Source organism: Euprymna scolopes, chromosome 15, assembly GCF_053919585.1.
Source record: "Euprymna scolopes isolate OS-2025 chromosome 15, ASM5391958v1, whole genome shotgun sequence".
NCBI lineage: Eukaryota > Metazoa > Mollusca > Cephalopoda > Sepiida > Sepiolidae > Euprymna > Euprymna scolopes.
Genome location: NC_136496.1, coordinates 96,474,102 through 96,488,431, shown reverse-complemented (window position 1 = coordinate 96,488,431; position 14,330 = coordinate 96,474,102). Strand labels below are relative to the sequence as shown.

The 14,330-nt window shown below is 33.4% G+C and overlaps 1 protein-coding gene across 1 annotated transcript in view; it reads left to right on the top strand.

The window, feature by feature from the left end:
- The window catches only part of LOC145294005 (E3 ubiquitin-protein ligase RNF8-like), a 41,642-nt gene extending 28,090 nt beyond the window's left edge, over window positions 1-13,552 (top strand). Inside the window, exons 6-7 of the mRNA XM_080140961.1 lie at window positions 1,450-1,659; window positions 13,410-13,552. Coding sequence (XP_079997087.1) covers window positions 1,450-1,659; window positions 13,410-13,450 — 251 coding nt within the window. The 3' untranslated portion in view covers window positions 13,451-13,552. The remainder of the gene's footprint in view (window positions 1-1,449; window positions 1,660-13,409) is intronic.
- The last annotated feature ends 778 nt before the right edge of the window (window positions 13,553-14,330 follow it).

The window sequence follows — 14,330 nt, the reverse complement described above, 5'->3', positions numbered from 1 at the left end:
AGTAAAGGTCAAGCCCAGAAGCTTATCAAAACATGAGGCCTCCTCAAGACGAGATTCATTAATTTCAATTGATGCCGGATGGGGATCAGAGCATTGATGATGTAAAGATAAAAGCTTGGTTTTAGATGCATTAAAAGTAACAAGCCACCTCTTTCCCCATTGTACCACTTGCTCAAGATCAGAGGAGAGAGAATCGGAGAGAACTTGGTCATTTACGGTCTTAGATGTGCTACCATAGATAGTAGTGTCATCAGCATAAATGTCTACGAATGATGTAAGGATGTGATTTGGAAGACCATTAATGTAGATCAGGAAGAGAGTTGGGCCCAGGATTGACCCCCCCCCCCCCCCCCGCCGAGGGACTCCAGCATTAATACTGAGAGCTTCTGATTTCTGCCCATCGACCACTACTCTTATGAACCTATCAGAGAGAAATGATTTAATAATTGAGAAGACATTTCCAGCTATACTGTAGCTGGAGATCTTGTGAAGTAAACCTTTATGCCATACTCTATCAAAGGCCTTTGATATGTCAAGAGCAATTACCCTAGAAAGGTAGCCTCCATCGAGAGATTCACTAATCCTATGAAATATAACTGTAAGCACATCTGCTGTAGATCTAAATACTCAGAAAATAATATTGTGTTACATAGATCAATACAAAGAATTAAATCACATTGTAAGAGACAATCTTTTATTTACTCCTTCAGTCCAACATCACTTGGCAATGTTCCTGTTTCTTTTGAATGTTCCCTTTTTTATCTAATGTTTCATTGAAGGGTTGTCAAATTAAAAGATTTTAAAGACAAATTTTGCGAATTTGAACTTTTTTTAAGCAGTTTGGCCTTCAAAAATTGTAATTTTTCAAAGCAGAACCTATGGACTAATTAAGGAAGAAAGAAACAAAATATATTAGGGTTTGTGTTCCTTGATAGAAGCACTGATTGAGTTTAAATAAAATAAATACATATTAGATATGTTTGAAGCCAAAACAATGGATTATTACAAAATAAACATTTATTTTGTTTGAAATTTATAAATATATTATATATTAGCTTCAAACATATCTAATACATATTTATTTTATTCAAACTCAACCAGCGCTTCTATCAAAGAACACAAACCCTAACGTAAATTCCGCGTGACCAACACACCATTCCAACATTTGAAAAGACTACCGTAAAAACAACACACAGACTTCTACTGATTCTATGCTCCAACAACAACATGACACAAAAAAAAAAGACATACTGATGATAAAGTGTATCTTCGAAATATATTTATAAATTTCAAACAAAATAAATATCTGTTTATTTTTTAATATGTTATTTTGCCTTCAAACGTATCTAATATGTATTTATTTTAAACAAAATGTTTTCTGCTTCAGTTAAATTAATCTTACAAATATTTCTTTACTTTTATTATTGATTTATTTCTATTTCTTTTCAGCTGTTAAATTGACACTTATAAAACCTGAGAAACCATGGTCTAATGAACAACTTCTTCCTGATTTCAATGAGCTCATAGAAACTGTGATGACTCCACTTGGTTGGTCTGAGGATGCATCAGAAGATGAAGTCATGTCTGACGAGAGTGCCGAATGGATGGATGGAGTTTCGACGGCATACTTTGGAGGTTATGGCAGGTGCTACATTTGTGGTAAGAGCATATTTACTTGGCTTATAGTAAAGATATACATGGGGAACTGACAACAGACATATTATTGTGGTGACGTGTCATTAAGGTTGGGTAGGAGATGTTAATGCTTTCACTATCATTAAGATAATATGTCTGCAGGCATTTAAAAATATCCATTAGATTTAATTGCATTTCAAATTCAAGGTAAACACATTTTATGCTAGGATTTTCATTTTCATTTTCCTTGTTTGCAACCAAGTTTTATATAATCGTTTTCATGTGAAAATATGTATTAGTCCTGGAAATTTGGAAAGTGGTTTACAATTTGGAAGCCATGAAAAAACAGTAAAAGGGCAGATGAAACTAAACATATGAAAAGGTAGGATTTAAAAAAAAATTTTTATTTCCCTTTCAAAAATGAATGAAACTTTCCTAATAAAAAAAAGGGGTAGTTCTCAAATCGTAAACTGCTTCAGGATTCTCCATCAATACTCTGGACTGACTGGTCCTCTGGATACCCATTCCTTATAAATACTGAGCTAGTTGTATTTTAGACAAATTAATGATTCTTTAGATTTAATATGAAATACAATCACAAGGGGTGTTTTAAAATCTTTGTATGACAGGGCCAAAAGATTCATTTGAGTTTTTAAAAAGAAAATTCAGGTAGTGAAAGAGTCCAACCCCCACCCCTCAAAGGACATTACTGACGAGACTGCACTTGAATGAATGCAGAAGTTTGGTTTCCATATACCCTTCCATATATAAATATTAGAGAGGGGAAGAGGGGTATAAACCCATAACTATTTTTTTTTTTTTTTTTTTTTTTTTACAAAGGCATCACCACATTATCAAGGCCCAGAGGCCACTCAAGGATAAGGGTTAAAGAGTGTACAGTAGAAGTTGGTCAATATAGTAATCATTAGTAATGAAAATTTGGTAAATTTAATAACTTATATGGAACGGCTCATCAAGAACTTATTTACCTTAGACTTGAACACAACCATATTGTAGTCAGCCGGAAAGCAGGAAAACGGAAGACAATTCCACAGGCGTGCAGTTCTAAGAAAGAAGCTTTGTTCATGGAATCTATGTTTAGGTTTAGGCACAGATAAAGAGTGGGGGAAATTATTGATAGTGTTTACAGCTAGACGAGTGTTTCTTGTGAAAGTTTGGCGAGGGGGGACCATAGATTGAAGCTCAGTTGAACACTTTCCATGAAAATAACGATACATCAGAGACAAACTCGCAACATCTCTTCTGTGAGATAGAGATTGTAAGGAGGAGAAAAGGACATCTCCTACGAGGCTACGAAGTCTATTTTGAACTCTATCAAGGCAGGACAAGTCCTTTCTAGCAGCTCCTGCCCAGATGTGGCAACAGTATTCCATCCTTGGACGTACCTGGCTCTTATATAGATAGAGAATAGCATCAGCAGTGAGATATCTACTTGATCGATAGAAAGATCCCACCATTTTTCCAGCGGCCTTGGCAACAGATTTGATATACGTGTTCCATTTAAGATCAGGAGTAATGGTCAAGCCCAGAAGCTTGTCAAAACTTGAGGCCTCCTGAAGACGAGAGCCATTCATTTCAATTGATGACAAATGTGGATTAAAATGTTGATGATGTAAAGAGAGAAGCTTGGTTTTAGATGCATTAAAAGTAACCAGCCACTCCTTTCCCCATTGTACTACATGCTCAAGATCAGAGGAGAGAGAATTGGAGAGTACTTGCTCGTTTACTGTCTTAGATGTGGTACCATAAATGGTAGTGTCGTCAGCATAAATGTCTACAAATGATGTAAGGATATGATTTGGAAGATCATTAATGTAGATCAGGAAAAGAGTTGGGCCCAGGATGGATCCCTGAGGGACACCGGCATTAATACTGTGAGCTTCTGATTTTTGCCCCTCAACTACTACTCTTATGAACCTATCAGAAAGAAATGATTTAATAATTGAGAAGACTTTTCCAGCTATACCATAGCTAGCGATCTTATGAAGTAAACCTTTATGCCATACCCTATCAAAGGCTTTAGATATGTCAAGAGCAATTGCCCTAGAAAGATTGCCACCGTCGAGAGATTTGCTAATCCTATGCGATATAACTGTAAGGACATCTGCTGTAGATCTAGCAGAACGGAAACCATATTGAGTGTCACTAAGAAGGTTATTTTTGTTGAGATGTTTGATTACTTCTGTATTTAACACAGATTCTAGCAACTTACTCATGACGCACAGGAGACTTATTGGCCTGTACTGAGAGGGGGATGAGCGATCACCTGAATTCTTAAATACAGGGCATACTGATGAGATTTTCCAGGGAGATGGGAAACTATTCTCCTTAAGACAACGTTTAAACAGTTTTGTAAGTATGGGCGCTAGTTCAGGTTGAAGTTTTTTGAGTACTATAATTGGAATACCATCAGGGCCAGTTGCTTTACTGGAATCAAGGTTTTTGATTAGCTTGGCAACATCACGTACAGATATACGTATATCACATAGCGTGTTTTCTGATACAGGAGGAAATATTGGGGGTTGGCGGTCTTGGTCGCAAAGGGTAGAATTAGCTGCAAAGTTCTTGACAAAGAGTTTGGCTTTGTCTGATGCTGACGAGATTACCTCAGATCCATTGATAATAGTTGGGATGGAGCACACGCTTCTGTTCAGGATTCTGTTTGCTATTTGCCAGCTACTTTGGACTTAACAGATTGAGCATACAACTCTCTTGCGTTCCTTATTACTTTCTTACAATGGTTGCTGGCAGTCCTGAAAACGGCTTTAGTTTCCATACATCTATTACGTTTGAAGCAGTGGAAAAAGTGATTTCTGTGCGCAATGGCAGCAGCACATTCTGGAGAGAACCATGGCTGGCTGTTAGGTTTTTGCTGAAACTTTTTAGAGGGTATGAAATGGTCAATACCTACAATTAACCATTCAGTTAGGTCTAATACTATAGAGGACACATCCTTTTTAAACATGGAATGCAGAGGTAGATCAGATATAAATGTACGGAAGCTATCCCAGTCAGCCTTAGTGTATCGATATACTGTACGATGAAGTGGTACGTCTGGGGACTTATTACATTTCATTTTTATCTTAATTGATACAACAGAGTGGTCGGAAGATCCAAGAGGCGACAGAACAGAAACTGAACATAGTTCAGGGCAAGTTGTGAGAAAAAGGTCTAGTAGGCTCGCATACTGGCCGTCATTATCGGGCACACGGGTAGGTTCCTGAACAATCTGAGTGAGGTCATAGGCAATGGAGAAATCATGACAGAACCTCCCCTCATCATCGGTCTTGTTTGAGTGGGTCAACCATTCGACGTTGTGAACATTGAAGTCTCCACATACGTGAATGTTAGCTGAAGGATAAGTAGAAAGGACTTGGTCAATTTTCTCAGATATGCTTTGAAAGATAGTAACTCCGCTGTTGTGGGGGCGATAGAGAGTAAATATAAATGCAGTAGTGTGAGCTAAAGCAACCCGGAAGCACATATAGGGTAAGTTAGGATCTTCCCTGGAGATGTCCCTCCCACATGGAAAGCTATCTTTAATATAGGCACATATTCCATGCCCATGGCGATCTTGGGGGTCAGATTTAGAAGTTAAGTTAGAGTATCCTGTAATTGCAAACTCATCTAGGGAAATAGCCTGTCCAATGCCAGTTTCACTTAAAAATAAAAGGTCTGGTTTAGTCTCCTGTAATTGGGTTTCAACCTCTGGAAGGTTAGAACGTAGACCCCTGATGTTGGAGAAGGAGACATGGTAGTAGGGGTCTACGTTGGAAGTTGGAGAACCGGGTTTAATCGTGTATTTTTTCTTGAAACTTGTCATGATGAAATTTTGGAATTTGTGGACTAGGTCGACAGATTTACTTAGAGCAGGACAGAGAGGGGAAACTAAGAGAGAAAAAGAAACGAAGTATTTTTTTTTTTTTTTTTTTTTTTGTACCACATGATAAGGTAAAGCCGTAACAATTACCCACTAGTATGGCATCGAGAGGCCCCACCAGAAGCTACTGCATGGTCCAGATTCCATTCACCAAATGGCAATACAGCAGCCCCAGTACTTTGCACCTGCTGATAGGACAGCCTCCTTAGTGGTTAATCCAAGGTTCGGGTCCCTGACTATCAGGCGGATAACGTCAGCCCAGACAAAACGTTTACCTCCAGCACCCTTACTAGTGACATGGCTACAAGGATAGACATAGAAACAGAAAATTTCCACCAACTCTGCCAACTGTTCGCGCAAAAATACTGCCAACCTAGAAAACAGCTTTTTCTTCTCCCTTTGTCAGAAAAATCACTCATTTAAAAAATGAGGACTGAGGGACAAATAAGAAGAAGCGAGAGTAACAGGAGCTGCCGATAACGCATCCACAATGCGTTTTCTACTCTCCATTAAAAAAAAAAAAAAAAAAAAAAAAAAAAGTTAGTTGGTGACGTTATAAGTAATTGCGAGATAAGATGGGAGCCAGAAATTAGGGGTGGGGGACTGAAAATGATAATATAATGGATTGATTATACAATATTTAAGATCAACTTGGTAGATAAACATTTATGGACGAGAAAAAAAAAAAAAAAAAAAAAGCTAGCATTTAATACAACAGAAATACATAAATTAAATACTGAAATAAAATGTAGTTATTAATATTTGAATCTTAAAATAAAAAGTGCGAATTAGTAGAGAAAAAAATCACTTATCACAACAACGCATTCCGTCTCCAAACTAGTGAAGAATTTAACTTTTAATAGCGTTCAGAAGATTTTTTTTTTTTTTTTTAAATTAACCGTTAAGAGAAAGCGTGATTTTATTCTGAACTTTAACTAATCACGTTTTAAGCAACATGATATAAAACAAAATCGGATGGGGGGGGGTTCTTCCGAAGTTAGTTGGTGACGTTATAAGTAATTGCGAGATAAGATGGGAGCCAGAAATTAGGGGTGGGGGACTGAAAATGATAATATAATGGATTGATTATACAATATTTAAGATCGACTTGGTAGATAAACATTTATGGACGAGAAAAAAAAAAAAAAAAAAAAAAAAATTAAAGCTAGCATTTAATACAACAGAAATACATAAATTAAATACTGAAATAAAATGTAGTTATTAATATTTGAATCTTAAAATAAAAAGTGCGAATTAGTAGAGAAAATCACTTATCACAACAACGCATTCCGTCTCCAAACTAGTGAAGAATTTAACTTTTAATAGCGTTCAGAAGATTTTTTTTTTTTTTTTTTAAATTAACCGTTAAGAGAAAGCGTGATTTTATTCTGAACTTTAACTAATCACGTTTTAAGCAACTTATGATATAAAACAAAATCGGATGGGGGGGGGGTTCTTCCGAAGTTAGTTGGTGACATTATAAGTAATTGCGAGATAAGATGGGAGCCAGAAATTAGGGGTGGGGGACTGAAAATGATAATATAATGGATTGATTATACAATATTTAAGATCAACTTGGTAGATAAACATTTATGGACGAGAAAAAAAAAAAAAAATAAATAAATAAATAAAAATAGCATTTAATACAACAGAAATACATAAATTAAATACTGAAATAAAATGTAGTTATTAATATTTGAATCTTAAAATAAAAAGTGCGAATTAGTAGAGAAAAAAATCACTTATCACAACAACGCATTCCGTCTCCAAACTAGTGAAGAATTTAACTTTTAATAGCGTTCAGAAGATTTTTTTTTTTTTTTTTAAATTAACCGTTAAGAGAAAGCGTGATTTTATTCTTAACTTTAACTAATCACGTTTTAAGCAACATGATATAAAACAAAATCGGATGGGGGGGGGGGGGTTCTTCCGAAGTTAGTTGGTGACGTTATAAGTAATTGCGAGATAAGATGGGAGCCAGAAATTAGGGGTGGGGGACTGAAAATGATAATATAATGGATTGATTATACAATATTTAAGATCGACTTGGTAGATAAACATTTATGGACGAGAAAAAAAAAAAAAAAAAAAAAAAAAATTAAAGCTAGCATTTAATACAACAGAAATACATAAATTAAATACTGAAATAAAATGTAGTTATTAATATTTGAATCTTAAAATAAAAAGTGCGAATTAGTAGAGAAAATCACTTATCACAACAACGCATTCCGTCTCCAAACTAGTGAAGAATTTAACTTTTAATAGCGTTCAGAAGATTTTTTTTTTTTTTTTTTAAATTAACCGTTAAGAGAAAGCGTGATTTTATTCTGAACTTTAACTAATCACGTTTTAAGCAACTTATGATATAAAACAAAATCGGATGGGGGGGGGGGTTCTTCCGAAGTTAGTTGGTGACATTATAAGTAATTGCGAGATAAGATGGGAGCCAGAAATTAGGGGTGGGGGACTGAAAATGATAATATAATGGATTGATTATACAATATTTAAGATCAACTTGGTAGATAAACATTTATGGACGAGAAAAAAAAAAAAAAAAAAAGCTAGCATTTAATACAACAGAAATACATAAATTAAATACTGAAATAAAATGTAGTTATTAATATTTGAATCTTAAAATAAAAAGTGCGAATTTATAGAGAAAAAAATCACTTATCACAACAACGCATTCCGTCTCCAAACTAGTGAAGAATTTAACTTTTAATAGCGTTCAGAAGATTTTTTTTTTTTTTTTTTTAAATTAACCGTTAAGAGAAAGCGTGATTTTATTCTGAACTTTAACTAATCACGTTTTAAGCAACATGATATAAAACAAAATCGGATGGGGGGGGGGGTTCTTCCGAAGTTAGTTGGTGACGTTATAAGTAATTGCGAGATAAGATGGGAGCCAGAAATTAGGGGTGGGGGACTGAAAATGATAATATAATGGATTGATTATACAATATTTAAGATCGACTTGGTAGATAAACATTTATGGACGAGAAAAAAAAAAAAAAAAAAAAAAAAATTAAAGCTAGCATTTAATACAACAGAAATACATAAATTAAATACTGAAATAAAATGTAGTTATTAATATTTGAATCTTAAAATAAAAAGTGCGAATTAGTAGAGAAAATCACTTATCACAACAACGCATTCCGTCTCCAAACTAGTGAAGAATTTAACTTTTAATAGCGTTCAGAAGATTTTTTTTTTTTTTTTTTAAATTAACCGTTAAGAGAAAGCGTGATTTTATTCTGAACTTTAACTAATCACGTTTTAAGCAACTTATGATATAAAACAAAATCGGATGGGGGGGGGGGTCTTCCGAAGTTAGTTGGTGACGTTATAAGTAATTGCGAGATAAGATGGGAGCCAGAAATTAGGGGGGGGGGGACTCTTGTTCATTCCAACTATTTCTGAGACATCGCTGTCAGCATATCTACCAGATCACATCCAAGTTTTCTACAAATTGGTCAATGTCTGTATGATGAGGAGTTCAACTGATCTTATGCTGCATAATGAATTCCACTCTAAAACAGAATTTTAAAATTTCTGTTCAAGTCTCTGAAATCTGCAGTGAATCTCTAGCATCCAGTAGAATGTCCTATCCTCCGCAAAAACAAAGAAAAGAAAATTGTTGCGTTATTCAATGGAAACTTAATAGCTGAAGTTGACTAAAGTAAATAAAATGGAGTATTTTTATAGTTATGTCTTTCCTCATTCGACAAATACATAATTGCAATAATCAGTGAAGGCTTTAATGCTGAACTGGATAAAAAACGTCTACAAGCACTCATTTCATGAAAAACAAACGCAGATGAAATGCTGATACATCTATCTATATATATAAAAGCGAAAATGTATGTATGTTTGTGTGTCTGCTAAAAACTTTCGACAGACAAGACGAAATTCACAAACTTGGTATCATATCGAAGCCCCATCCTTCGCTCAAAAAATATCGAAAAATTGGCCAAAAACGTTCATTTTTCACCCCGAAATCAACAATTTTCTACAGGGGGGGGGGTCAACAAAAACGGTCTTCTCGTGACGACTAGCGGTTCTACGCATGCGGCAGATGACGTCATGGCCCAATTTACTATAAATAGTTGAAAAACTGAACAAATTTCATGTACGTCGCGTTAAGTCAGTCGATTAGCGCGTTGGTTCATTATTTTATGATTTTTTTTAAATTTAAAGATTGAACCAGTGTTATTTAAGCTATTTTTCACGTAACGTTCGTTTTTCTGGGGGGTTTTTTACTTCGCTTATCCACCCCCGACCACACACCCAAAAACACCCGGGTACCCACCGATTTTTTTAAAATTTTAATATCGAAACAGGCTTATTTAAGCCATTTTTCACGTGTTCGTTTTTCTGTTTTCATCGTTCGTTTACCGTACATTAGTTTTTTCGTTGTAGTTTTTTTTTTTTTTTTTTTTTTTTTTTTATGTTTCGATTTGGACAATGGGGAGCTGCTTCCTCACCCCACCCCCACCCCACCATCATCTGGGGGAAGCGAAAACTAAAAATACTGCCACGATCCCGCAATGACCTCATTCCTGTCAATCAAACCTCTTTCACTTATAACCCTTAACTTAACACGCTAATCAATTACTCACACTCATGGTCGAGATGGTTAAGTGGTTGTCTTTTGTTTCCACCTCCGTGTCAAGGCTTCCAGGTTCAATCCCGCCTCCCGACCAAAACTATTTTTTTTTTTTCTTTTACACCTTTAATCACCCGGGCAACGTTTTTTTATTACTTCACTTATTCTTTAGTTTACCTTCTTCACCCCCCCCCCTTCCTTATACACACAGCATTGTTATCTTAAGATTGCAGGTTTGATCTGACAGGTTTACTTATGCCATTGTTTTTCCGTTTTGGTTTTTCCAATCTTTTTAACATCGTCTTTTTTATAATATTTAAGCAGGGTTATTATTTACCCCCCCCCCTCCCCATACACACACACCTACAAACACCCGAGCAATGCCAGGTAGCCCCCGCTAGTGATTTTATAAAGGAGAAGACAATGGTCTAAAGGCAAAATTTCAAAACAGAAATGGAAAGAAATGAACATTTCTACATGCAAACACAGATCTCATTAATTTTATCTATTATGTAAATCTCACCTCACTGTTTATAGGAATGTATTATATGTTTCTATGTTTGCCTAAAACTTTCGACAGACGGGACGGATTTTCACGAGATCAGTATCGTTTTGAAGCTCGACCCTTTGGCCAACAAATATAGAAAAATTGGCCAAAAACATTAATTCCTTTACCCTCAACTGGGCACTTTTCTACGAGGAGGGGTCGTTTTTTTTGCCGCTATTTTTGAAAGTCATCTCCTCTTTTCGATTGACTAGCCTTAATTTAAACATCTGTCACTTCCAGTTTGGTGATGGACGCAACAGCAAAGACATCACTTTTTTTTTTTTTTTTCTCTCACACACACCACCAGGCACCCAGGCTAGTTATCAATAAAAAATGAATCAAGTGTGATAAATTGTGAATTTTTCTACTTGTTCAGCTGCATAAAAATGCTTTGAGATGCATGACATGATGCTGGATGCATCGGGATGTCATCTCAGAAAGATACTATCCATGCTACAGTAACTATACATATAAAATCATTAAATTTGTTTTATGTTGATCTAGATAAGATAGTAGGCACTAATTTATATATCTTAACCTGAAAATTTTATTTTTTCTAGTTCTGAAATGTAATCATGAAATCTATAAAAAAAAAAAAAAAAATCTATTTAACCAAACAAATAACCCTCAAAAAGTTGTAACAATGTTTTTTTATTATTTGTTACATCAACTTTAATTATAAACGGGTTATACATAAAAAAACTTAAGAGTTCTATATAAAAATTATAAAAATATTATGTAATGACCCGCAAATTTACACTATAAAGTGTTAGTTATAAATATGAATTCCAATTGTGTATGTCTATATTTATTTTACTGAGTTATTGAATTGAGAAATTAGAAAAATGAAATTGTAAAAAAAATAAAAATGAATTATGTGAAAGACTGAAATTAATCTTATCCCAAACACTTATTTATGTTTGCATATGTAAAAGTAATTAATATTTTTAGCATTTTCAAAATTAGTCAATAATCATAAAAGTTAAGCTTCCTTTTTTATTATTATTTTAGAAATCTTACAATAGAAATAAGATTGTGTAGGATCTATAATTTATGCAAATTATTTGGAAAATCTTATATTCATTTTAAGGTGATCCTGGTATTGGATTTCAGTTTCTTGTACTTTAAATACATTACAATTCAACTTTGAGTTTTTTAACTTCTTTTCTTTTTTTGTTAGGGATACATATTTTTAAGGTATTGCAATAGATTTATGTACATTTACTGCAGATTGCTTGGAAACCATTAATTTCTGGAGATATTCAGTTGCATATTCTGTTTCCTGGAACAAAAATATACTTATGGCAGATTGCATTGCTTAATCTTGTGTTTTAATTAAAATATAACAGTTTTACTGAAAAACGTAGTGTAAAAAATTGTAATAAAATACATGGTTTTAAAAAGGTAAACAAATATCCAACAATATGGACTACAGTAGTCATAACGTCCTTATTTTTTATTGGATTAAAAAAAAAAAAAGGTTCTTAGGTCATCAAGCTCTTTTTATGTATGCAATTATTAAAATAGTTCTATTTTTTTCATGTGTATTGCTATTTGTTCACATTACATTTAAATTTCTGCACATCTGTATAGCCAAAGAAACAGTAGAGAGGGAATTCCAAAAGCGAGCTGTTTGAGGAAAGAAGCTATTAGAGTAGAAAACCTTCTAGATTTTTGGGACCCTTACAGTGTTGGGGTGTGATTTTGCTGCTTGTTCGTGGAAATTTACATTAATGGGTTCAAGTGTACCAAGTTCATTGGAGCATATTTCGTTGAAGTACTTGCAAAACAAGCACAAGGATGCAACATTGCGATGATGGGACAGGGATTAGAGCTTTGTAGACAGTGTGGAATCTATTGGGTTAGACGCTTTGATGCAATGTTTTTGGTATAATGATAGTATAAAAGTAATTGACAATTGGTTATACAGAAAAATGTGAGGAGCCTAATATATTTAATGACTGTTACTAGATCTGATATATTTAACACTTAAAACTTATCAAAACTAACAATTAAAGACTTGAACAGGGCTAAATAAGTCCTTTATTATCTAAAAAGGAACCTTAGTATTTAAGAAATCCACATATCCCCTAAAATTAGAAGGATTTTCAACTTTAAATTAGTAAAACTCTGGAGATTGAAAAAATGTTACTGTGAAAAACTGGACCTAATGTATCCTGGAAAACAAAAAAAAAAAACAACAAATTGTAGATTTTTCTACTTAAAAAGCTGAATTTATCGCATTATGTCATTCTATTCAAGAAGCACTATTTTTAAATGCCCTTCTAAAGACTATTTTAAAACCAAAATTAATTAAAGACCCCCGTAGTAATTAATTGTGATAATCAATTTAGCATAGCATTAGCCCAAAACTCAATAATTCACCAAAGATCCAAGCATATTGATATCAAATATCATTTCATAAGAAACAGTCAAAAGGAATCAATTATTTTTAATTATGTCAACTCATGCATTGAACATCTAAGATGAAAGTAGTAGTCCAAATAATACAAATTATCAATCCTCGTCTAAAAAAAAAAAAATGCCAAAAGAAATGAGTCATATTATCCTGAATCATGTTATCTAAGATATATAAAGTACATATTCAAATGTTCTCAAGAAAAATGAAACTTTTCTATAGATAATTTTTTATGTATATTTTTTCAATATCTAAGTTGCAACTTTTTTTCTTTTTTTTTTTTTTTTTTTTCTTTTTGCAGATCAAAGAGGTCATTGGGCAAATGGTTGTCCATTCCGATAACATGACTATTCAGCCTGGAATTTTTGTATTTTAGCTAAAATGAAACATTTTTATTATTAAAATAATAAAAATTATTTTAAAATGTATAAAATATTCTACTAATTTGTTTTCTGCGTTTTTTAATGATTTTCAATGCACGGTACAAATTGTTGAGTTCTCAGCTTATTACTGTCTTTGCTTAATACATGTGTAAGTCTATGCCCTTTTTCCCTACAAATCAAAAGCCATCAAAAATCTTTCAATAAGATTACAAATAAATCAGTTCTACATCAAATAAATGCACATTTTGTAGCTTTATGGTATTTTTACATTTAACATTTCAAAAAGGTGAGAATTTGCTTTAACAAAAATCAGCAATCACACATATTAACTTACTTGGTCAGTTGCCTGTTGTCAATGTCATAGGAAATAGACGCTGTTAGTTAAATTAGGCAACACCAACCCAATTATGTTCTATGATTTCTTGTTTGTTTCATATCATTTTAGCACACTTTTTTGATAAAAAATATTGCTCTTAAATATAATAAATAAGAATATTTGTAAATATTTATTTCAAACATTTGTCCATTACTTTTGTGAAAATGTGTCTGTAAATAAACATATTTATTTGAAAAAAATTTGTGAAAAATTCATAAAACTAAATCAGCTACAGATGTTCTTTATTATATTTAAAGGCAGTATTGAAATGAAACAAACAAGAAGTTATGGAATGTAATAGGCTGAGGTTCGCCAACTTAACTAACACTGTCTATTTCCTATGACATAAACAACAAGCTTAATGTGTGATTGGCCAAAAACCAATAAAAAAAAAAGTAGTTTAACAAACGATTATGAATTTGAATTTCCATAACCTGAGAAAATGTGGAAAATATAATTCAAA